The 25,659-nt window shown below is 36.5% G+C and overlaps 1 protein-coding gene across 1 annotated transcript; it reads right to left on the bottom strand.

Annotated features, from left to right (window-relative positions):
- Positions 1–1,098: 1,098 nt before the first annotated feature.
- On the bottom strand, positions 1,099–25,450 carry BORA (BORA aurora kinase A activator). Its single transcript, XM_082701268.1, has 12 exons — positions 25,313–25,450; positions 24,209–24,376; positions 21,799–21,905; positions 19,358–19,403; positions 16,486–16,567; positions 11,956–12,021; positions 11,013–11,069; positions 10,158–10,381; positions 9,465–9,597; positions 6,872–7,485; positions 2,695–2,808; positions 1,099–1,409 (listed from the first exon to the last, which is right to left on the bottom strand). The coding sequence occupies exons 2-12, from the start codon at positions 24,359–24,361 to the stop codon at positions 1,383–1,385; spliced, it is 1,623 nt and encodes a 540-aa protein (XP_082557394.1). The 5' UTR covers positions 24,362–24,376; positions 25,313–25,450; the 3' UTR covers positions 1,099–1,382.
- Between the last annotated feature and the right edge of the window lie 209 nt (positions 25,451–25,659).

The following is a 25,659-nucleotide window of genomic DNA, read 5'->3' as shown; positions in this document are numbered from 1 at the left end:
TTATTTCAGTTGAACGAAGATGGCTTTGGTCTCGGTACCAAGTAGCGGGCTCACGTGCAAGAGTGTCCGCACACCTTTTCTGTGAAGGACAGCCATGTTAGACTCCACGAGCCATGCATTCTCGGTTACAACCGTCGCACTCAACTCTCCTCGAACAGCGTGAAAGCAGCCGCAGACAGGATGTAAGCAAGCGCAGCTATGTTCCCACAAAAATTTACATTTCCTAACTTGAATGTGTCACAAAACCCATTTGACTTCCACCTCTCCACCATTTAAAAATCCTTTGCTGACAGCCCATAGTTTACTTGCAACAGAAGGAAAGGGAGGCTTCTTGGTTAAACAAGGCAATGGCTAATCTTTGGTCTTCCCATGTTTGTTTTCTTGGTTTCATTTAGGAGGAAAGCCTAATTCAGGCATTAGTTCTTATTGGATAGGTCAAGATGACCAGAATCATTATTTTCATCCAAAGCCTTGTCTTCAGTAATTTAAAAGGCTTCTAATGCCAGTTTTTATGCTAAGCAGCACATGGAATATTACATTCAAAAAGTCCTGTTGGGGGGGTGCCTGGGTTGTTCAGTGGGTTAAGCCACTGCCTTTGGCTTGGGTCTTGCTCTCAGGGTCCTGAAACCCTGAGGTCCCCGCATCAGGCTCTCTGCTCAGCAGGGAGCCTGCTTCCCCTCTCTCTCTCCGCCTGCTGTTCTGCCTACTTGTGATCTCTCTCCCTCTCTCTGCCAAATAAATAAATAAAAATCTTAAAAAAAAAAAATGAAGTAGTAACTAGAACAGAATTTGTACACAAATGAACGAATCAAGAATTAAAAAATTCTGGGAAAAATGCTTAATCTCCTTCGTACTCTTCAAGTTCGTTTTATATCTAAGATTTATTTCTTTCACAAAGATTATAAATGTAAATTCATCTGTATAGTCACATATTTTTATGTAAAATAAAACCGTACCCTCACAATTCTACATGTTCTTAAAACTACTGCTAAATTCTGTCCTGTTGGTAAAGTTTACTATTAGGCAATTCACTAACCCTGTGGGATAGGAGCAAAGTCCTTGTTCTCAAATTTTTTTTTTTACTGTTAAACACATCAATCAAGGTAAGTACAAAAATATTTATTAAAAAAAATACAGTTGTACTTCGATGAGTTGAAAGTTCCAGGAGCTTTTCTGTTCCCATGTCACTAAGCCCTTGATTTTTCACATTAAGGGGGGAAAGAAAAAAAGCTAAGCATGTTAGTTGAAGCACCTTTTTCCCAGTCACGATCCCATTATTGATCCTCTGCATAAAAATTATGTGAGGAGCCACTGAGTGATGGACCTCGGCTTTGAGAGGTATTCTATGGACTGCTGCCTTGATGAGAAGTTTCTGTGTTCATTCAACACCTCTGTGTTACACGGTCTTCCTGTGGGGTGGGGAAAAAGCAGAAAATACCTTATTTGCTGCTTGAATAGGACCATTCAAGGGTACAGGGCACAACTACCATGTTTTAAAACCTAAATGCAGATTTCCTTATGAATTCTAAAAGCACAGTGAAGATAGGGATTTCTATAAATCAGTGTTCTGCATCAAAGTCCTTTTCCTGTACCCTACCTGCTTGCTTCTAAATGAACAACAACCAAACACCTCAAGAAAATGGAGGAAAAGAAAATTAAGGTAGCCTCCATATTATATCTTAATATTCATTGGGAGAGAATTATGTTCAGTTGCACAGTTGCTGGTTGTTTATTGTGTTTATGAACAAGTTGACATAAAAATGAAAGATTCTCCTGATCAGTGCCTATAATTACGATGGCTTTTCCTCAAATATGCAAATATAGTTATAACCATCCTATCAAGAAGGTACAGTAAATGTCCTAATCAAAAGCATACCTCTGTACAAATACTTAGTAAGTAAGGTATGTTATTTATAGTCTTGAAAGGCTTTTGGATTTTAAAGAAAAGAGCCCATACTTTTGAGAGTTTTTATTTTGATGTGTGGTCTCTCAGTTGTATCATTTTCTTAATGATCGAAATTCTTTATGTTTAACTTTGAAATAATGTTAGAGGCCAAAAAAACTGTCTTGGCACCCCTTATTCCCATTCCTCTTTAGTTTTAAGAAAAGGAATTCAGGTGCCTGCTCCAAAGTAGGACTAGCTCTCCCTCTCCAAACCTCTTAACCTCTCCCATAGCCAAAGAGTTATTTTGGAAAATGAACTGTTTTGATTTAAAAACCACCATACTGGGGCACCTGGGTGGCTGAGTGGGTTAAGCCTCTGCCTTCGGCTCGGGTCATGGTCTGGGGGTCACGGGATTGGGCCCCGTGTCGGGCTCTCTGCTCGGTGGGGAGCCTGCTTCCCTCTCTCTCCCTCTACCTGCCTCTCTGCCTACTTGTGATCTCTGTCAAATAAATAAATAAAATCTTAAAAAAGAAAAAAAAACACCCACCATACTCTGTTAAATGAACCAAACTAGGATGAGGCATAAACAGATGATGATTAACAAAGTTTTAAGCAAAATGGGTGGAAAATACACTGAAAAAATTTTTTATTTTAAAGATTTTATTTTTAAGTAATCTTTACACCCAAGGTGGAGCTCTAACTCACAACTCTGAGATCAAGTCACATGCTCCACCAACTGGTGCCCCTGAAAAAAGTAATATATAATAAATACTTACACAACCATATCAAGCTTTCTGTCTTTTCCATACCTTATTAAAAACTTGAGATTTACTCTCAACTTCCAAGCTTTGTGCATCACTATCTGCTCCAACCGTATCCATAATATTGCTCCCACAATTCTGTGTGTTATAGCCACTATCCATCTGCCAGGGAAGAGGAAAAAACACTAAGGATAACACTGCAAACTAACTCAGCCACAAAATTAGAGGAACTCTTATGTCTAAGTAAAATTAAAAATATTTATATAAAATGTATTTCTGAATTATATACTCACATAAAATACCAGTTAACAGTTATATATATAAAATAAGTAGAGTTATATATATAAAAATATATGTAAAAATATATAAAATATTTAAGTGAATACTACCATTTGCAAGTAAACAATACAATGTACTATTTAATATTGGTCATATTTAATAATACTATTTAATATTGATTATAATGAAATTTAAAATATAGAACTATAAAAGGTAATTCTATACAGAACTGGTTGTTCTTCAAGGTTGTCATTGTATTAAACTATTCCTTTTGATAAAATACATCTTGTAGTGTCCTTTGTAATCTGTGAACGAGCCACTATGAACTTGCTTTCCTGTTACTTTCACAACCGTTAGATAAAAGTGAGGATTACAATAAAACTCAAAGAAGCTCTCAATTCCCGAAATTGATAAAACTAACTGAGCTAGGAAATAAATGGAAATCTGCCACTTCACTTTCCCAAGCCCAAGCTCCCTAAACCACGCTAGACCCCAGCTACGAATATATATACCCATGTCCATCCGTCACCTTTTGGTCCCCTATAAAAGTGGAAGGGTTACTTGTGTTAATCCTCTTACCAGAGCTCTAGATTCTATCCCATCTCACAGACCTCAGTTCCCTATGTATAAAATTCATTACTATTTTATATATTTATTCCATCTGCTGTCAGGCATCATGAGGATTAGATTCTAACTGTAAAACCATAAAAGACTCTTAATCTCACAAAACAAACCTGAGGGTTGCTGGGGGTAGGAGGGTAGGGAGAGGGTGGTGGGGTTATGGACACTGGGGAGGCTATGTGCTATGATGGGTGCTGTGAAGTGTGTAAGCCTGACGATTCACAGACCTGTACCCCTGAGGCTAATAATACATTATATGTTAATTAAAAAAAAAAAGATTCTAACTAAAATACTTGCCCTGATCTCTGGTACATGAAAAGGATACATCGTTGATACCTATTATTATTAATTATCCTGCCCAATTTCTAGTTTTCTTTGTTCTTTTTACTCTTCTCCCTCTCAACTTAAATATGCTAGTTTCTCCCATCTAAAGTAAAAACAAAGTTAAAAAACTACAAAAAGATCTTGGACTTGAACGTGCTTTTCTGACTATGATACCCCTTCCCCTCACAACACAGTTTCTTCAGTTTTCTACACATAATTCTTCACTACTTCACCTCCTTTACCCTCCTTCCACTCACTTTTCATCACTCTACCCTGGCGTCGTTCACTCACCAAATTACTTCCGTTATTAACTCAACAGCCACTTTTTAAGCCCCATATCCCTTGCTCTTACTTTCACAGCAATAACCATTCTTTGGTTAAGATGCTATCTTAACACTATGCTTTTCCTCATGTCCCTCTCTCTGGCTGGTCCCTCTCAGTTTCCTTTGGGGGCTCTGCTTCCTTTAACAAACCCCTGACGTCTCCTCAGGGTTCCAAACATCAAATGGCTTGTGTTCTCACTTTATACAGTCCTTCTGGTTGAACTTACCTATACATTTATTCTGTTTTCATTCCAAACATTTAACAAATAGCTATTACACATAAGTTCTGGGATAAACAAAAACATATATGACTGCTCGATAAATGGTCTGAATGGAAAGAAGGCAAAGTGTACATGGAATTATGAAAGCATATAATGGGATCTAGCTTGGCTAGTGTGATCACGGAGGGCTCCTTTGAGGAAGTGATTATTAAGTTGTGAACTAAAAAACTAATAGGAGTTAACTAGGTAAAGTGGGAGAGACAGGAATTCTAAGCTGTGGAGGGGAAAGGCTCTTTGTTTAAAACTCTGGAAAGCTAATGTGACTGAACGAAGAGAATAAAAGGAAACAAAATGAAGCTGACGAGTAAGGTAAAGGTCAGACTATTAGATGCTTTGCCAGCCATGCTACAGATTTTTAAATTAATACCAAAAGCAAAAACAAAACAACCCCCTCCACCCACAAAAGGCCTTAGAAGTTAAGGCCACAAACAAAAATGAGATAAAAAATACAGCGGAAGGATTTTTAAAAATTGGAGAAGTACAAGGAAATTCCAGAAAGAAAAGTGAAAGTGAGAGAGGAGAAATCTAAGATATTATTAAAAAAAAAAAAAGATTGAAGAGGTGAAGGGCATGAGTTTACAGATCGTTAGGCTCTGCTAAATGCCCAGTACTGTGGACAAAAAGATACCCACGCCAAAGAATCGCTGAAATTTCTGAACACTGTAGACAAAGAGAAGATTTTATACATGTCCAGGGGTGGGTAAAAAGAGACCAGATACAAAAGATTAAGTATTAAAATGGTTTTAGATCCCTCACCAGCAATAATAAAATAGAATCAATGAAACAATGCCTTCAAAGTCTGAAGGACAATTATTTCCAAACTCTCATGTGAGAGAATGAAGAATACATGATCAGACATGCAGTATCTAAAATATGTACTCCTTTTCACACAGCTTCCAGAAAATGTGTTCCAGTAAAGTAAGAGGTAAACCAGGAAAGAGAAGAATGGAATGCAGAAAACAGAAGACAGAACATAGGAAAGGTGAAGAGAATTCCCATTGTGAAGGGACATTCTGGGATGACAGCTTGTACCGCAGTTGGAAGCTAACCAGCCCACAATAAAGCAAGTCAAAAGGCCCTGAGAAAATATGGCTATCTTCTAGTGGTTAGAAGTAGCCTTTGTGGTAGGAAAATAAGAATGTCTGAAGTTTCTAAACTATCAAATGCTCTACCAATGGTAAATATTATTACGATATGGCCCAAAGCGTCAAACTGAAACTGACTGGTAGATATCCCAGACAGCATATTTTAGCTCAATATAAGGCAGAGGCCTGTAATGATAAGAGAAGCCCCAAAATGGATTATATTCCCCTGCAGGCACTCAAGCATAGAGAGGATGACAATTTAGTAGTGATATAGGCTTCTGATGGGTAGTTGAGTTAGATGATTAAAGTATATTTCAATGAAAGCATTTTGATTCTTTTATAAATGTTCTGGAAAAAAAAAAAAAAGGTAGTGAGGAAAAGTTAATACCTTGAAGGCTAAGTTTGATGTAAGTGCTCTTTCACTTAGGAACCAAATTTAGAAGCTACCAGATATAAAAGCAATTCTAGTGTATATTTCTGAGCAATGATCTTGGAAGTCAGGAGAGACAATATAGACATAAAAACATGAGCAGATGATTATATTTAATTTTGGGTCATTTAGAATCCTCCTGTGAGTTTCAAATTTTAGCATTCTGAAAAGGTGGGAGAATTATGATGGGAAAATTAAATGACTGACTACATATAATGTGGTCGGAAAAGCACCTGACACACTGAACACCATGTTCATGTCAGCTATCACCATGAGTCAGTACAAACTCAGATTCAGGAACTTGAGCTCTAAAGCCATACATACTGCAGGATTCAAATCTTGGCACCACTACTTGCTACCAATGAAGGTAATTTACTTAACCTCTCTGACCCTCAGTTTCCTCATCTCTAAAATGGGGATAACTGTCCACCTATTTCACAAGAGCGTTGTGAAGATTCAATAAATTAACACATGTAAAGTACAGTGAATGTGGGGCGCCTGGGTGGCTCAGTGGGTTAAGCCTCTGCCTTCAGTTCAGGTCATGATCTCAGGGTCCTGGGATTGAGCCCCGCATTGTGCACTCTGCTCAGCAGGGAGTCTGCTTTCCCCCCCACCTGCCTGCCTCTCTGCCCACTTATGATCTCTCTGTCAAATAAATAAAATATTTAAGAACAACAACAAAAATACCAGTGAATGTGATTATTAAATATACACCATCAGTCCCAATTAAAAGAAACTAACCCTCTTAGTATCATCGTGTATTGATACTTCTAAAAAGTTGTATAATACTCTAGTCCTTACATTTAACCCATTTTCTTAGTATAACCTCAGAAAAAGAATAAGGGAGAAAGTAAAGGACTCCAGAGTATTAAAATTTCTTACCTGAATGTTACTGTTTTCACAAGGAATGACACTGCTCTCTGCAAGAGGTGACATGCATATATGAGAGTTTTCAATACTGAAGGCAATCCCATTCACAAAATCAGTGATGGGCATACTCCCATTATCAACTGGCTCCTTAATCCAAGTGTTCTCATCTGCTATTTCTATGGGATCAACCATATCCACAGTGTTGTTCTCTTTCTCACTTTCAATATCCTGCAACAGTGCTAATTCTTTCTCAGAAGTGCTGGACTGATTCTGTGTAATAGACATGGCGGTCACTACCAAATGTGCGCCATGGGCAGCAGTGTCACTCTTCACCTGCCGCAGGGGTACTCCACCCATGTCCATGACTGGTGACGAGGCATCTGCGCAAGGAAGATTCAGCTGATCTTCTTCGTCTTCCCCGTGAGCTTCAAGAGCAAAAGGTATCTGAATCAGGGACGTCCGACACTGTGTACCACCTGTGCACATCTCGAGTCTCATGGGAGACCAATTCTTAATTGGTGAGCAGCCATCTATATAAGGACTTCTGATGCATGGATTAGTAATTCCATTAGAATGTGTTGTTCCAGACGAATTATCAGGGGAATGAAAAGTAAACTTTCTTTGTTCTAAAAGATTGAAAGGGAAAAATTCCATCATAAGAACATGCAAATGGAAAAGACATTACTAAGGTTTTAATGCCCGAAAAACTGGATTTCTAGAAGAGTGTACTGTTTACTGAAGTGAAGTCTTGGGGTTAAAAAAGAACAGCACAAATGATTGTGTCTCAATAAGTAGGATAAGACTCTTCAAAAAGAATTCCTCTGGCACTTCCATTTAATTAAAAAAAATAATTTATTCTCTGAGAATTATTTCCTCATAAACACATTGCTCCTATAGTAATAGTGCTCATATACAAAGAAGATACTGGACAAATCAGCAGAGAGCTACAAGTTAATAGCTATACCTGGTAAATGAAGCAGGTAAATACCTTGCAAAAACAGTATAAGCAATGTTAAAAGGCACGCAAAAAATTGTAAAATAATATTTGCAATAAGAAAGAGCTTAACAATGATAATCAAAATGGTAAAGGTGCTTTAAAATATAATGCTTCTTATAACTTCACTGGCTTAACAAAAACAGAAGTTTAAAAAAAAGGGCAAGGGCCCAGAAACAATCCTCCCAATGGCAAATAAACATGAAATGGTCAGCCACACAAACAATAAAAAAATACAGAAGTTAAAGCAATAAGAAAGCATTTGTTTAACAAAACAAATGAACTGTGAAGTATGAACTAAGAATCCCTCCCCTCAAATAAAGGAAAGTATTTGGAAAGAGTTCAAAAGCATCATAATCAAAGACACAAAAATTAAAGCAGTAAGAAACTCTTTTGTAATACAACAAATTAAGAAACATCACAAAGAATGGTAATACCAGTACTTCTAAATGGGAGAAACTGGCTTTCCTACATACTATTGATAAAAATTTCAATTGATGCAACCTTATATGAAGAAAATTTGACAAAATTCATCAAGATCCTTAAAAACGTTCACCTCCTTTGACCAAATCTACTGAGAATTTAAATACAGTGTATAAACAAAAATAATTATTTTAATAAAAAATTAGAAGTAAGGTTCATCAGTGGTTGAAAACAAATGATATATCCATGATCAATGATTAAAAATCACTGTTTCATACAATAATAAATGATTTGAAAGACCTATGAAAATGTTCACAGTACAATTCTTTGTGAAAAAAACAGACCACTTGGGGCACCTGGGTGGTTCACGGGGTTAAAGACTCTGCCTTCTGCTCGGGTCATGATCCTGGGGTTCTGGGATCGGGCCCCGCATCGGGCTCTATGCTTGACGGGAAGCCTGCTTCCCCCATCTCTCTCTCTGCCTGCCTCTCTGCCTACTTGTGATCTCTGTCAAATAAATAAATTAAAAACAAAACAAAATAAAAAACAAACCATAGAACTATGGGGTGTGTGTCTATCTCCTCATAAAAGTACACATGTATTTATGCAAAAAATATATATATATACATACACTAACAAAAGTAGTTTTCAGGTTTCCAATTTTATTATGAATAACTCTTTTAACTTTTTCAAAAGGAGTTACAATTTTTTTTTTTCTGAGAAACTAACACATTGCAAAGAGAAACACGTAAATTTCCACACACTATATTTACCTTAAAAGTCTGACTCAAACAAATATATCTTTACAAAATATGAATACCTGATTACCAAATTCTGAAAGTACAGGTCAGAAGGCACACAGAAATCAACTTAACTCTAAATTTGCCATCTTTCTTTGATTCCCTTTACAAGAACACTTGATAATAAATACTGCTAATCAGATGGCCGTATTAAACTACTCTAGTTTAATACTAGAGTAGAACTTTGTTGAGAATCCAGGTTTTGAAGGTAAACTGTTCCTTTTGTAAAAAACAAACAAACAAACAAAAAAACACCAGTTTTTAAATTTTTGAAGATTAGTAATCATTTAGAAGCTCTACAGTTAGAACAAGTTAAAGAAGAGTGTCTTTAATAACAAATGTTGGTAAACATAAAAATTGAAATTAGGGATTTTCTTATGAGACATACCTGAGAGTGGAGTCTTTCCTATTTGAAATGCAATTGGTGAGAAAGTGGGTGAAGTAAGAGGTGAAGGGCTGGTTATACTTCCCAAGCTGTATTTTTTTGCACTGTCCTGAATAGGGCTGGAAGAAAACTGCCCCTGTGATAAAAATAAAATTATACTATTCTCTTTCTCAATTTGTTATACCATATGCTATTTACTTTCATCTTCAAAACACGTTTACAAAGTAGGTCATTAAAAACTTTGGTCATTCACCAAAAGGCAAAGCATCTTATAATGAGAACAATTAAGAAGACTGTTAGAAACATTTTGAAATAGAGTATGTTGGTTAAAATAAAATATAAATGCCATGTTTTAAACAAACCATTCTATTTCATAGGAGCAGCCATTTATGAGCACCTTTAAATTAGATTACTCAATTAATGTCAATCCAGTTGTGGTGTACTGAAAACCTTACCTGTACTGAAAACAACTTACACTGAAATTCCTTGAGACTCATGACTAATCTGATCCTGTATACACCTAAATATAAAAATGGAGTCTCACCAAAACATTCCTGACTAATGACAAAATGTGAACTAGGCTAACCCTCATGAGATATAAAGTCCAAAGGCAACCATTCGGTCCCTGAGCACAAAATGAGTGTCCAGGTCCATCTATAGCCAACTACACAGCACACTTCAAGCACAACGTCTTACCGAACTTGGTGTCTGCACAGGGCTCCTACACCGTACAGGAGATAAATCTATCGAATAAAAAACCTCCAGTGAGGCTTGAGCACCACAAGGACTTCTGGGAGAAGCTGGAGTTAAGGAGTCAGAAATACTTCCGTTGCCATCTAAAAACAGCTTTCTTCTGAGGGATGAAGAACTGAGGTTTCCAGGAGACTGATCTGAAAATTCATCAGCTCTAAAATAGTCACCTATATTTAATAATAGCAGAAGTAAAGACAAAAGTAGTCATTTTAAAGAGCAATTATTCTTCAGTTACGTGATTTTTAAAAAAAAACAGCATGTAGGGGTGCCTGGGTGGTTCAGTGGGTTGGGGTCTCTGTCTTTGGCTCAGGCGTGGTCCCCGGGTCCTGGGATTGAGCCCCACATCGGGTTCTCTGCTTGGTGGGGGGCCTGCTTCCCCTCTCTCTGTCTCTGCCTGCCTCTCTGCCTACTTAGGATCTCTGTCAAATAAATAAATAAAATCTTTGAAAACAAAACAAAAAACCCAGCATGTACTATTTATTTGAATTTTGTTCAAAAAAGAGGGCAAAGTTTAATTGCATATGTGACATTTGAAATATGAAATTACTCCTTCTTTTTTGAATACTTCATTATTAGTGTAAGTAAACCAATAAGATATGCTGATGAATAGTTTATGTCTACAGCAAACTTCATTATGACAAAAAGGCTAATCAGGCCAAGTTAAAGAAAAAGAAAGTTTAGGACTATATCCCCACTTCTTTAGAAAGAGACACTGCCACCTACTTCCATTTACAAAAAGCCATCAAAACAAAACCTTCTGTCTAAGTTATTAAAGGTTCAAACAAATACAATACTTACCTAATACATTTTCTAAATTAAAATCCACAGGAAGAGACAGCAATGTCTGACAAGCAGCTGGAAGTAAGCAGATAAATAAATACAAACATGGATAAATCAATGCAAGCATATTACATGCAATTTACCATGTGCTTCCCAATCAACCATCTCCCCATGATGTTCCAGCCAAATTGAATTATTTCATTTATGCATTCTATTAAAAACATGCCACCCTTCTATAAGCAGTTTGCCACCCCTTCAAGCTCTGACATAAACGTGTTAGTGGTAAGAGTTAATTTCTGGTTGTACTGCTGGCTCTGAAAAGAAGCCCATCTCCATAGCTGACCCCCGAAGAACATGGATTTAAACTGCATGGGTTTACTGAAATGTCCATGTTTTTCAATAAATACACTACAGTACTATATAAATGTAGTTTCTCTTCCTGACGATTTTCTTAACGGTTTCTTCTAACTTACTTTATTGTAAGAATACACTACATAATACATGACATACAAAATACCTGTTAATTGACTATGTTATTAGTAAGGCTTTCAGTCAACAGTAGACTACTAGCAGTTAAATTCTGTGGGAGTAAAAAAGTTATATATGGATTTTTGAGTGCATAGGGGCTGGTACTCTTGCCCCCCATGTTGTTCAAGGATCAAGTGTATTGGGTACAGATATCCTAATTATTCACAAATATTCAGAAAAATGCTTTCCAACACCAGAAATCGACTCACATGCTTCAAATAACAGTAACAACACACACACACACTACTGCTATTTCTAAAACATGGAGGAACATATGTATTCTAATTTAAAAAAAAAAAATTAGCTCTCCTATGGCTCATTCATAATTAAATAATTTTGATTTCAGAGTAAAGTGTTATCACAAAAACTGAATTTAAAATCAAATGCAGCTTAATGTGGAACATTCTTCATTTCAGATTATATTCACACTCACCATTGTTTTTCTCAGAATGGATGGTCAGTTTTCGTCCAACTGGAGATTCACTAGTTATATTAATACCTATAAAACATTTTAAGTGTCAAATCTTACATTTCATATTCTCCATATACTTTAAGGGTGACCTTTTCCAGAGTAAAAAAACAAAAAAAAAGGTGAAAACTTTCATTTTATAACAGTTTTAAAATAAGTATCTGAACATATAATAATTTGGCATGCTTCTATTAGTTTTTTAAATTTTGAAGAAGCACAAAGATAAAACTTGAAGAACTACCACAGCAAATAAAGAGAAACAAATAACTCTTTTTAAGGAAAGTATGGTTACTCTGTATTTATGTCAATCTTAAAAGACTGAGGATGCACGTTAGTCAAACCTCAAAGTCCTCAGACAGATCTCTGTTGCTTAATGCTTTTGCAAAATGGGTTATATAAATTGTCTGAATTAAAATGCCAGATCATTTCAACAAAACCTAAAGTTTGATAAAACTATGTTCAGTTTATTTTCATAGCAGGAATCAAAGGTAGGGCTGCAAATTTTTTTTAAATAATTTTTTTGAAGATTTTATTTATTTGACAGAGAGAGACAGTGAGAGAGGGAACACAAGCAGGGGGAGTGGGAGAGGCTTCCCACAGAGCAGGGAGGGCTGATGCGGGGCTCGATCCCAGGACCCTAGGATCATGACCTGAGCTGAAGGCAGAAGCTTAATGACTGAGCCACCCAGGCGCCCCTGCAAATATTTTTTTTAATTGAAAATTAATGACTACTAAGTTTTATAACTTGAAAATCATGAGATTAAAAAAAACCACAATGACTAAAATGACTAATATAAACAAAATTAAAGGAAGAAAAAGGCAAGGAGACAAAAAACAAAAAAAATGCCAGAAGGCTTAAAGAACATTATAGAATAAAGTCTAGTAACCTAATAAACTTAAATAAGTAAATGGGTGAATGAGTAAGTGGGTGGTGGGTAAATAAATTAGAGTATCCTAGTAAATAATGTCAGAATGAATAAAAAAATAAATAAATAAAAATCCTACATTTGAATGCTTTCTTTGCTGTAAGCAGTGTGACCTATAAAGCAAATGTAACCAAGGCACTCTGCTGCAGAAAACCCTACAATGTCCTTGATCTTCAGGCTAGAGTCCAAACACCTCAGCATCGCAGAAAGCCCTTCAAAACCTTGTCTGTCTCTAGTACAGTTGTTCTCCAACTAAACACTATTTATTTGAGCACCATAAAGAAACCAGGTTCTCTCTCACATTTAGCTATTTATCATACTATTTTGACTTTTCTCCCTTATTTGCTTAGTCTGGTTAATTAGGTTTCAGCTGAAATTATCTTCTACCAGCATGCCTTCCCTCACCTCCTTAGATCAGAAAGACACCAACTGCAACATTACTATGCTTTTTAACTCTATTGCAAGTGTTTCCTTGGTTGTTTCCTCCTGGAAGGACTTAAATAAGCTTAAAACACAATAAAAAAAAAAATTTATGCACTTGACTACATTAAAATAAAAATTTCTTTGCAATCAACAGCATCAAGAACAAAAATGGCATACCTATGACAGAATGGGAGATGGTATATGAAATGTTTAGAACCAATATAACTTTGTTAAACAAGGTATCTTAGAAATTACCAAGAAAAAAAAAAGACAGCAACTCCAATAAAAATATAACCGATAAATTATAAATAGCTATTTTACAAGAAAGGAAATTTCAAAGACCATTAGTATATAAAGAAATGAAAACTTCAACAATCATTTAGACTGTTAAACAACCCATCAGGAATTTATCAGATAAAGGGCTAGTATCCAAAATCTTAAAGATCTTAAAAAAGCAGTAAATCCAGTCAAGAAATGGGCAGAAGACATGAACAGACATTTCTCCAAAGAAGATATACAAATGTACAACAGACACATGCAAAAATGCTCAACATCAAAACCACAATGAGATACCACCTCACACCAGTCAGAATGGCTAAAATTAACAAGTCAGGAAACAACAGATGCTGGTAAGGATGTGGAGAAAGGGGAACCCTCTTACATTGCGGGTGGGAATGCAAGCTGGTGCAGCCACTCTGGAAAACAGCATGGGGATTCCTCAAAAAGTTAAAAACAGAGCTACCCTATGACCAGCAATTGCCCTACTAGGTATTGACCCTGAAGATACAAATGCAGTGATTCAAGCATACAATGTTCATAGCAGTAACGTCCACAATAGCCAAACTATGCAAAGGGTCCAATGTTCAATGACAGATGAATGGATAAGGAAGATGTGGTATATATGCACAATGGAATATTACTCAGTCACCACAAAATGAAATCTTGCCATTTGCAACGATGTGGATAGAACTAGAGGGTATTATGCTAAGTGAAATAAGTCAATCAGAGAAAGACAATTATCATATGATATCACTCATATTTGGAATTGAAGAAACAAAACACAGAAGCATAGAGGAAGGGAGAGAAAAATAAAACAAGACAATATCAGCGGAGACAAACTAAAAAAGACTCTTAATCTTGAGAAACAAATTGAGGGTCACTGGAGGAGAGGTAGGTAGGGGGATGAGGTAACTGGATGCTGGGCATTAAAGAGGGCACATGACGTAATGAGCACTGGGTGTTATATACAACAGGTGAATCACTGAACTCTACTCCTGATACTAAATAATACACTGTATGTTAATTAATTGAATGTAAGTAAAATTAATTTTAAAAAAGGAAAGGCAAGCATTTGAAAGCTGGATAATGCCAAGTGCTGGCAGGGATGTGGGGATGTAGGAATCCTAGGCACTGCTGGTGGTCACGTAGACTGTGCAGTCATTCTGGAGAAGGGGGCCACTGCATAGTCAAAACAGGTAAACACACAGTCTATGTGCTAGGAATTCTCAGTCTATGTGTATATGCCAAAGCAATTCTCATTCATGTCCATAAATAGAAACACGTGAGGATATTCACTGAAGCACCTTGCTGCACAAGTATTAATAATAGTAAAAGTTAACAGCATAAGCCACTGTGAATAAACCAAAGCATTTCTGCCTTTGCCTACCAGTAAAAAGACCACATAAGAAGGTAGATTCACCTGTTCAAAAATCAACGTGAAAGGAGTTGGGGGAAAAAAAACCAGTGTCAATGAAAATGTCACCCTGGATAGAAATTTTAGATCTAGGAGAGACAACTACATAGTTCACCTCCTTTATTTTACAAGCTGAGGTCTAAAGAGACTGAATAATTTGATCAAGATAACCCCTATAGGTGATATATATAAAGTATACATATAAAGCATATATATATAGAGAGAGAGATAGAGAGAGAGAGGGAGAGATAGATTGGGAGGAGCAGGAGGTCTCCAGTTCTGGTCTCCATCCACTACTGCATGCTACCTTCAGTTTGTTGTGGCTGAGAACAGACTCCAGCTGAGAACGTCTAGCTGTGAATCCAGGTTCTACCACTTTTATTCTTCGTCATCCTGAACAAGTGCTTCAACCTTTCTAAAACTAGATTTTCTCATCAAGTGAGGCCCATAAGAGTACCTCCCTCAGGTGAGCTATTATAAGGAATTACTGAAAGCACTTAGCACTGTCTGGCATATGGCAAGGGCTCAATCCATTTTACCAATTAATTGTATTTTTGATAAAGAATGGAAAGTCCTTCTTATGCTGAGAGCATAATTAATGTATACTATATAGGAAAGTGGGCAATTTCACTGAAATGTACAAGTGAAATACACAAGTGATACTTGAACACTGCTCACAACTCAAGGGACAATGAGAGCAAATAAAAGATAACTATTTCCTGAAGTCAAAAATATACAAGATTACTGGTTTGTCCTTCAATTTCCTTATTAATTTTGTATATAATCAGCTATATTATACTGCCCTAGAGGTCAAGTGTCCACATTTCCTCTGCCTTTATAAGAAATCAGCAAATTAGCAAAAAGCAATTTAAGAACTTCATTTTAAATATTAACCTTGAAAATTAGGCAGAAATCACCAACAACCCAGTTCTTGATTCAGTACCAACTATTTCTGCATCAGTGGATCCTCTATCACCATCATAACTGATATTCACAAATGTCATGAAGAAAAAATTAAATTCAGAATAAAACAGCCAAAAGTAAGAATTCTGTACATTTTATTCACATTTTCAGTTGTAACCTCTAAGCAGTTTTTTGTTGTTGATGCACAATGTTATATTAATTTTATGTGTACAAAATAGTAATTTGACGACTCTATACCACTCTGTATGTTATGCTCTGCTTACAAGTGTAGCTACCCTCTGTCACCATACAGCACTATTACAATATCACTGACTATATTCTCTATGCTGTGCCTTTTATACTCATGACTTGTTCATGCTTGAAAACCAGACCCTTAAAAGGTTAAATCTTCTGGTATCCAGAAATCTAGCATGTATCCTTATCAAAGCAGAGAATCTGACACTTCACTATATATTGCTTTACATTCACTAAGTTTTACGACTATGTGATTTTTACGATTTTTATTCATATGGTTTTTAGTACACTCACATTTACTGGAATGATACTCTGAAAGCTGTTTCCCTTCATGATCAGTCCAAGGAGAGGGTACAATGACATCTTTTGTGAAAAACTAGAAAAATTAAAGTCATACAATTAGGCATAATTTCCCCCCAAATACAAACAAGTACCCATGTTATTTTCAAAAAAATCATTAAACATGTTATATAGACTTTATAGTAACATTTAAAAATTTTAATACTTAAAAGCACAAATGACCAAAAGTAAAATAGAAGAAATGTAAAGTATAGATAAAGAGAATTGTTAATACTTCAACCACTGGAACTTAAAACTTGCAAATTAATCTAAGGGCATTGATCATAGAGAAATATTTTTAATCCCTCCCAATTTGGGGAGGGTGGTGAAGATAACAAAAGAGAGGATGAAGAAAGCAGCAATAAATGGAAATAGATGTATACAAGCAGGTATGAATGGTGTGCTGGAAAAGGCTTATCCTGGCTCTCAAGATCTAATTATTAAATTTTCAGGAATTCTGTGCATCACTTGTTACAGTCAATGCTAAAAACTTGTAAACTTACAATATATAAAACAAAAAGGTAACAAACGCCCTAACTCATTATTCACTAATTACTGAACACTTCCCAGTATCCATGCTCTTGAGATTCATAGTGGCTTTTGCAACAGCATGGTGGGACTCCCACATATACTGTGGGCTGTGGCACTTCCTTTACCATTGGGTAACGTCCCAGCACTCATTTGAAACTGGCCATGGCTGGGTATTTACATTAGAGATAACAGCAATTGCTAGAAATCATACTCCTCCTGCAGAGGGCTAGCTGTTAAACCAGTACACCAGTATACTCAAATGGAGATAAGAGCATTTGGATACAGGTCTTTCCTTTTTGCATTCCAGTATAAATAAAGTCTAACACAGTATTTTTCCCTTTCCTCTCTCTGTTTTGGAAGGAACTCAAAACAATTTCTTTTCTTCCCTTTCCTTCCTTTTTTTGGAAATGTGGGGCTTGAACACACAATTCCAAGATCAAGAGTCATCTGTTCTAAGGACTGAACCAGCCAGGCATCTCCAAAGAACAATTTCCTTGACACAAGGAAAGATGTAAAAGAAAAAGGGGGGAGCGGCAGAGATTACGATAAGTACAATTTCCAGAAAAAAATATAAAGGACCCACCAACTAACAAAGCAATATGTTTAGTTCATTCAAAATGAAAAACATATAAATCCAAATTAACAAGATGAAATTTTTAAAGTGATAAGAATATAAATTAAGAAGCTGAATAATAACCATTATTGCAGGCATGAAAAAACAGCATGTATCAGAACACAGCCAGGAGTAAAAACTGCTATAACCTTTTGGGAGGGCGGTATGGCAAAATTTACCAAAACTGAGAACACAAAACTGAGAACACAAACCTCCTGACTTAGCAAGTATGTTGCCATTACACAAAGATATAAGCACAAGTGTGTTCACTGAAGCATTATTTGTGATAGCAAAACACCAAACACAACCTATGTATCTATCAGTAGGGGCTGAGTTAGGTTATAACACAGTCATTCAAAGGAATACTATGCTGTTACTAAAAATCAGTATGTGTTAATAATAATAAAAAAAACCCTATGAAACGTTATTAAGCAAAAAAGCGAGATGCAAAACAATATGAGAATGATAATCCCATTTGTTAAAGATCATTTATTGTTATATACATAAAATTAACCTGAAAGTATAAAAGTCACATAGTTACTTTTAGGAAGTAAGGGGAAATAAGAAGTTCTTCATTTTCATTTTGTAATTTTTCTTTGAAGTCTAAATTTTGTTTTCTTTTGACTATGCACATAATTATTCTTTCAAAAATTTATATATTTGAAAATATTTGTTTCTGATCATTAACTTGTTTCTGATACACTGAGACTGACCCTAATTTTCCCTCTGACTTCATTTTCTTAAATTTTCTGCTGAATTTCCCTTTAAAGTTGAGGATTCTAAAGGGAAAGCATATTTTCTAAAATGTTGGGAAATGCGATCCAGTCTGAGAATATTTAACTGTGGTGGAAACAAGTGATTAGATCAGAATGAAAATTCTGAAGTTACTATATAAAGAAGTACAATGTTTGAGAGGAGTAAAGCACATGCAGTGGTTTTTGAAGAAATATGCTGTATTTGCAACCCAAGCCAACACTAGAAAAATAAGTGCAGGAGGGGCCAGAGCATCATTTAATCTCTACATAGTAGAGATTATCAAAGGAGCAAAAAGTGAAAAACTTAATTTATTATTTTTATTAAAAAAAAAACCTACATTTGAAATAAACTTTTTACTATGTTTTAGTAAGGTCTTTTATTTCATGAAATATATTCTATGCCTTAAAAATTCAAAGCATTCAGAGTCCTCCGAGGTGGGTGTGTTCTCGTTTTGAAAAAAAAAAAAAAAAAAAAAAATTCAAAGCATTAACAACAACATTGCTGCCAAAGCCAATCTCGATTTTCAAGGTCTGAAAAGATTCAACTTTCTCTACATATAAACTCCAAGATGAAACAGAAGTTTGTGCTCATCTGTATGCTGAAGGCACAAGGAAGAGACAAACTGGCTAAACCCTGAAAATGAAAAGATAAATAAAGCGTAACACTGGCCAAAAAAAAGAATGTAGCCTAGGGGAAAGAAGCACTAAACCAAATCATTACAGTATCACAAGAGCACTATGACAGGCGCTGGCATAGCTGAACATCGGTTTTATGGGAGCACAGAAGGGCACCAGACACAGCTGGGGACAGGCCAGGCTGGTGGCGATCCGGAAGAGTAAAGGATTTGAAGAAAGTCTTCCTAAAAGGTGATGTGCACGCAGAATTGATGCTTAACTGGCTTTATGATCAGTAACAGTTTTAAGTTACCTCTTCAATGGCTTTTTGTCTTTTGTCTTCCACATCTTTATCTATTCTATACAGAGATAAAGAAGAAACATAACCATGCCATTACTTCAGCTGATTGAACATTTAAAATAATAAGCTTTCAAAGAAATAATTTCATTCTGTTGAAAACTGGCAAATGTTAGTATTATTTTAAGAGCAAAATTGGTATCTTATCACATTCAGTAAATGACAGTATTTAGGTATTTGACATTGTGCTGTTAGGCTTACCTCCCTCTTTCCCATTCAGTTTGAATGGAATAGTATTTTCTGTTAAAGGGCTTACATTGATAAAATTTTTAAATTACTATTAACAACATAAAGTAATTTGAATGAACTTTGTCCTTTAACCATCGTAAATTAAGAAGTATTTCATTCCACAGAAATCTAAAAATTGTCCGGATTCTCTTTCTTCAGTTATAGCAAGCTTATCATAGCTATAATTTTAGAATCAACTCTTACTCTGAAATAGAAGAAAAGAAACTATCACCCTTACAGTTCTGAATAAAGATGAAAAAATATTAATTATGAAATAATGACAATATAGAATTCTGTCCAAATGATTTTTTTCCCACTTTGATACAATTTGCAATTATAACAACACAAACTTATTAGCTACAAGATTTAACATAAAATGTTGGGTCTCGAGCACAAGGACTAAGCAGCTAGCCTTGGAGGACCACTTCAATCTATCCCAAGGAAGATTATATGCTTTCTGTTAATAAATTGGTAAAATACTTCTTCTCACAATTCAAATGATTGTCACTCAAAATGTTTCACATATGTATTTGTGGCTTTAACAAACCTTATCTAAGAATGTATGTTTCACAAATTAAAATCAAATGAATTTTTCAAGTAAAGGAATGATGAGAAAATACGTTACAATGATAATCCATATATCTCAGCTTGAACAACAGCCATTTTGGGGACAAATAACTCAGTTGTATCTCATGTACATAAGCCAGGTCAAAATAACAGTGCATAATAATAATAGCCTATAATATTTACTAAGCTCTGATTTAGTATCACCTCTTTCAGAAACATTTTCTGCTTCATCAGAGGGACTTTAAGAACCTGAAATATTCAGGCAATTGCTAGCAGCACTGAAAATTAGTTTAGACAAATATTATAGAACCTGATCATGGAGGGTTCTCAGAAGTCAAGGAGGACAGAGTACCCCGACCATTACATCAAAGAACACCAGCATGACGCACACCCATTACAGGAATACCCTGAATGGATCCTGAGTAGGGGAGGGCCTTTTCAGGATCGCTCACCTTCCGTATGGATGGACTCATTTGTTTACACCCATCTGCCTTACAGTTATCATTTTTTTATGTGGAGCAGTAATAAAGAGTGGGAAGCACTGAAATTGGAAACTCGGATTAGATAGGAAGAGACACTAGAAGTCACTGCTTGTTTCTAAGAATGAATCGGAATGTTTTGTTGAGAATGTACTCACTATCCACTGGGGAAGCCGTAATCATTTACTGAATTACATTAGTTAATTAAAATTAGGATCTTTCTCACTCTTTTCTCCTCTTTTGTATTACAAATCTACCTACTGAAATACACCAATCACCCATTATTTTGGACTGACAACATGTACCTTGGGATAAAAATTAAAAGCTGGTCACACCAGTGTTCAATATTTAAAACATCAGACTATACAAATGACATCAACAAGAATTCCCCAAACTATTAACAAACACTGTTACTTATAATTATAAATTACAGTAATATGTAATCAAAAGCTAGGTCTGTTCCACTGAAGAAGTGCAAGTTCTCCCTACACTGGACATCATCAAGCAGACTGCCACCAGTCTGAGGCACACCAGTGCTTGGAAATCTACGTAACACATCAAAAAGTTAAGGCTGCTCTGATTAATAGATTGACTTCAATACAATGTAGTTTAGATTTCCTAAGGGTGTTATATCAAAGTTGGGTGATATCTAGAAAAGCTCTCTCTGTTGCTAATGAATACCCTTTCATTCAATGTGCTTTTGAGATTTTAGGCTTCCCCAAACATAGATGGCAATGAAAGAGCATTTTGCTTTACCCCATACCACCATAAAAAAAAATAAAAAAATTCAGTGGGAGAAGCCACAATCATGTAGAAAGGTACAAATTTCAAAATATTCTTCCCTCTACCAAGTACTGGAAAGCACAGCTATCCCATAATCCCATAAGTAGCAGAGGAAAGTTATCTCTTAAAAAAAAAAAAATTCCTACTAAGGTTTGCAAGGAAATCTCTTTCTGGATAGAGCTCTTTGAACTCACTCTTCATTTAGATACAATAAATCTTGTCTCAGAATTTTTCCTCCCTGATATCTTTACATATAAATATATCCAACCTTTGGAATTTCCCATCTCTCTTCACTTAAGAATATCTTATTATACTTAGATACAAAAAAGGAAAACTTACCGAGAATGACTTAAGTATAAAGCTTGACGATGAATGTCTTCTGGGTCTATTTCTACAGGATTTATTACAGCTAGTTGATCAATAGACCATCTAAATTTCCCTGGAGTCTTAACAAAAGAAAGTGAACTTATGAGTAAAAGCAAACTAAAATAGTTCATCAAAATGCTAACAGATGTCAGCTTTGGAAATAACATGACTGGTTATAATGCAAAAGTATTTCAAACCTTGTATTTTAAAATTTGTCTTTACCACTAAATTAAATGGTAAATGGTAATCAAATCACACTAAATCAACTTACAGGACTGTATTTTAAAATATCCAAATCTTCCATCTGGGTGATTTTTGTTTTTTTTTAAACTATTTTTTTTTAAGATTTATTTGTCAGAGAGACAGAGAGCGTGCGCACACAAGCGCATGTGCACAAGCAGGGAGTGGCAGGCAAAGGGAGAAGGAGGCTCCCTGCTGAGCAAGGAGCCCAGTGTGGGACTTGATCTGAGCCAAAGGCAGATGTTTAACCAACTGAGCCACCCAGGTGTCCCAACTGGGTGATTTTTTTTTTTTTTTTTTTTTGACGGAGAGAGATGACAAGCAGGCAGAGAGGCAGGCAGAGAGAGAGGAGGAAGCCGGCTCCCTGCTGAGCAGAGAGCCCTATGCGGGGCTCCATCCCAGGACCCTGGGATCATGAACTGAGCCGAAGGCAGCGGCTTAACCCACTGAGCCACCCAGGCGCCCCCCAACTGGGTGATTTTTAAAATCATGTAATAATGGGGAAAAAAAAAATCACAGGAGAGTATAAAGGTATAGAAATTCCTCATCAGTTAATGAGAAATTGCTCATCAGTGACGCAACATACCAAAGTAAAAGTAAAAATCTCTTATAGAGTTATCAAAGTTCTTTACTCTCACTAAGAATGAACTGAATGAAGTCCTAAGTACAGAAGTGCCTGCAAAAGCTCATAAAACAGTTGATACTTAAAATAATTATGAAAATGGTAATCACAGCTGCTTTTCTGCATTCAACTATCCAACTGTACCAAAAATTTACCCAAATCCTAATCTGTAATTCCTAATGCATTTTTAATAAAATCAGGCTTAAAAATCCAAAATTCCACACATTCTGGCTTTGAGGATTATGTTGCAGCTAATCTATTTATTCTAGATTACCAGATAATTAAAATTTAATACAGTTCAATCAAAAATCATGAGGTCAGATTTATGACAATATAAAGTCCGTAACTGTAAAACTTTACTTGCTCTTAGTTTAACAGATATGAAAGCATAGCATAAACAGCAATGCACTTGGCAGTTTTTCCAGGTAATTTACTAGGTTAAAAGATCATACTTCAAAAGAACTCCAGTGTAGCAAATAACAATAAAAATAAGCTAAAGCTACAAAGTCTTCCCTAATCTCCAAAAGAGCACTTTCCTTTCCATATCACCCTTGATCGCCCTAACCACTAATACCACATACATTGTTTTGAAGTTGCTAGATTAGTTATGTCTTTTCCTTTAGAGTATATATTGGCTTCTTTTTATACAACTGCAAGCTAGAGTTGGGGGAAATCAGAGGGGGAGACAAACCATGACAGACTGTGGACTCTAAGAAACGGACTGAGGGTTTTGGAGGAGAGGGGGGTGGGGGGTTGGGTGAGCCTGGTAGTGGGTATAACGGAGGGTACATATTGCATGGAGCACTGGGTGTGGTGCATAAACAATGAATTTTGGAACACTGAAAAAAAATAAAATAAAGTTTAAAAAAAGAAAAATTAAAAAATTATTTTATGACATGTGAAAATTACATGAAATTCAAATGTCCATAAAGAAAGCTTTATTGAAACACAGCCATGTTTCATGCTTTTCCTATTGCCTATGGCTGCTTTTGTGATACAAGGCAGAGGTGACTAGCTGTAACAGCAACAAGATGACCTGCGAAGCCTGAAATATTTACTTTGTGGCGCTTAACAGAAGAAGCTTGCTGATTCCTGCATTAGAATACAAGCTCCTTGAGAGTTTGTGTCTAATGACCCTCACTACTTCTCTATGCCTAGTACTTTATCTAACACAACAGCATTCAAATAGATTTGCTGAATAAATGAGAATAGATAATTAGATGACACAGCTTCTTCTCAAATATAGTATTAATAAACATATCACCAATCATAGTATCTAGCTACACCCAGTTTCAGGAAGTCAACACGTTATCCACTGAAAGAAAAAAAAAGAAAAATTCTAACTCAAAAAAAAAAAAAAAAAAAAACTACCTAACTTATATTTAGCCCAATCACACACTATAGTGAACATTACAGCTAAAAGAGCACATTTCAAACATATGTGCTCCAGGGGAAGTTTCTCCCTGAAGAAAGATGTTTACATTTAAAATAATTCGTATACACTAGTCAAGAATAACTTACTGGTAATTTCCTTGATTTAAAAACAGAAGGGCTGGAGAGAGTTTGTTCATGGAGATTAGAATAATCACCAGGGCTTTCAAAAGGATTCAAAACTGGGATCCTTCCTGGAGTTTCTGGTGTTATCTGCATCCTTGATTCTTTGACATCTCCCATAGCAGAGAGAGAAAACTAAAAAGAAATAATTATGAACAATAAAACCACAAAGTTCCACATTGATTTTTGACAACTAAAATGTATTCAAAAAACATACTTCGCAAAAAAAAAAAAATCCTCAAAATCTAACGCTTTGGGGGTCTTATTGTTATTATTATTATTTTTACAGTTCACAAAGAGGCCTCACATACATTTTCTAAAGTGACCCTTGAAATAATCTTAAAAGCTAGAGACGTACGCTATTTGTGATAGCATTTTGCAGAAGACTTAGGCTCAGAAAGTTAAGTGGCACACAGTCAACCACATATGAATAAGCTCAGGTCTGCTTTCGAGGCAACTCAAGGAGCAGACACAAAACTCTTCAAGAAAAGACTTCTACCTATAGTTTCTTTATTCATTACTGCAAGTCTCTAAAGACTCTGAACATCCTTCGGATATCCCAACAATTACCTATTAAACTACAGTTGCTAAACAACAATGACTGGTAGCAAGCAAATACGTGACGAGGAAGCTTGTGCACGCGTGTGTGTCCTCCACTTCCACTTCAGCCCCGCTTCAAGAAGTGTGACTGATTAGAGCAGGGAAATTAACCGCCTCCCTTGGTTGCCTCTCCTCAAACATCCTCTTTTCCGCTAAAAACCCAGGGAAGCATGCGAGACTGCACTTACTTTCAGTCAAAGGGGGACAAGACTAGGGAGAAAGAATCTACTTCTTGGAAGGCTGAAGCAGCTGGCTTCCTTGGGAGAAGAGAAGAGGTGGACACTCACGCCAGTGTCACTCCCAAGCCCACACGATCACTGCTTGGCGCCCCCCACCCCAATCCCCTTCCGCACCTATTCCCTCGCTGCTCCCATTCACCCCGGGGACAGCGGGCAGGTGGGTCGGGAGAAAGGAAAAGTGAGCTCTCCGGTTCAAAACAGGAGGAAAGGCCAGGGACGACAAAGAACGTACCTAGTGTTGTGTATAAAAAGGAAGCCCCCCCAAACAGGCGACTCCTGGGCGCTCCCGAGGGGCCAGTCCAGGTCCCACGACAGGCATAGACTCTTTAACTCCCCGCTTCCGCGCTGTCTTAGGCCAACCAGGGCACGGGCCTTGAGGGGAACTGGCCAATCGCGTCGAGCCGCTGTCCGCGAACCAACCAATGGCATCGAGGCCGCGTAGTAAGTTCGAATGGCAACTCCTCGCTTCGCATTCCGCGCAGAGTAACGAGGCTCCAAATTTAAATCAACGCAGCCTCACGCCGGCGACGAGCGCGAGGGGCGGAGCCTGCCCGGCGTGAGCGGGGGACGCGTGGTGTG

This window comes from Mustela nivalis (assembly GCF_964662115.1).
Source record: "Mustela nivalis genome assembly, chromosome: 15".
Lineage (NCBI taxonomy): Eukaryota > Metazoa > Chordata > Mammalia > Carnivora > Mustelidae > Mustela > Mustela nivalis.
The sequence above is the reverse complement of the archived record's forward strand: the minus strand, read 5'-3'. Positions and strand labels throughout refer to the sequence as shown.

What these genes read in the sequence shown, in the direction of transcription:
- BORA (XM_082701268.1), bottom strand. Translation starts at nt 24,361, where the DNA reads ATGGGAGATGTCAAAGAATCAAGGATGCAGATAACACCAGAAACTCCA. An exon ending in TAATTTAGAAAATGTATTAG is followed by an intron (nt 10,382 to 11,012) that starts GTAAGTATTGTA and finishes TATTAAATATAG; the next exon opens with GTGACTATTTTAGAGCTGAT. An exon ending in AATCTCAAGTTTTTAATAAG is followed by an intron (nt 1,410 to 2,694) that starts GTATGGAAAAGA and finishes CCCACCCCACAG; the next exon opens with GAAGACCGTGTAACACAGAG.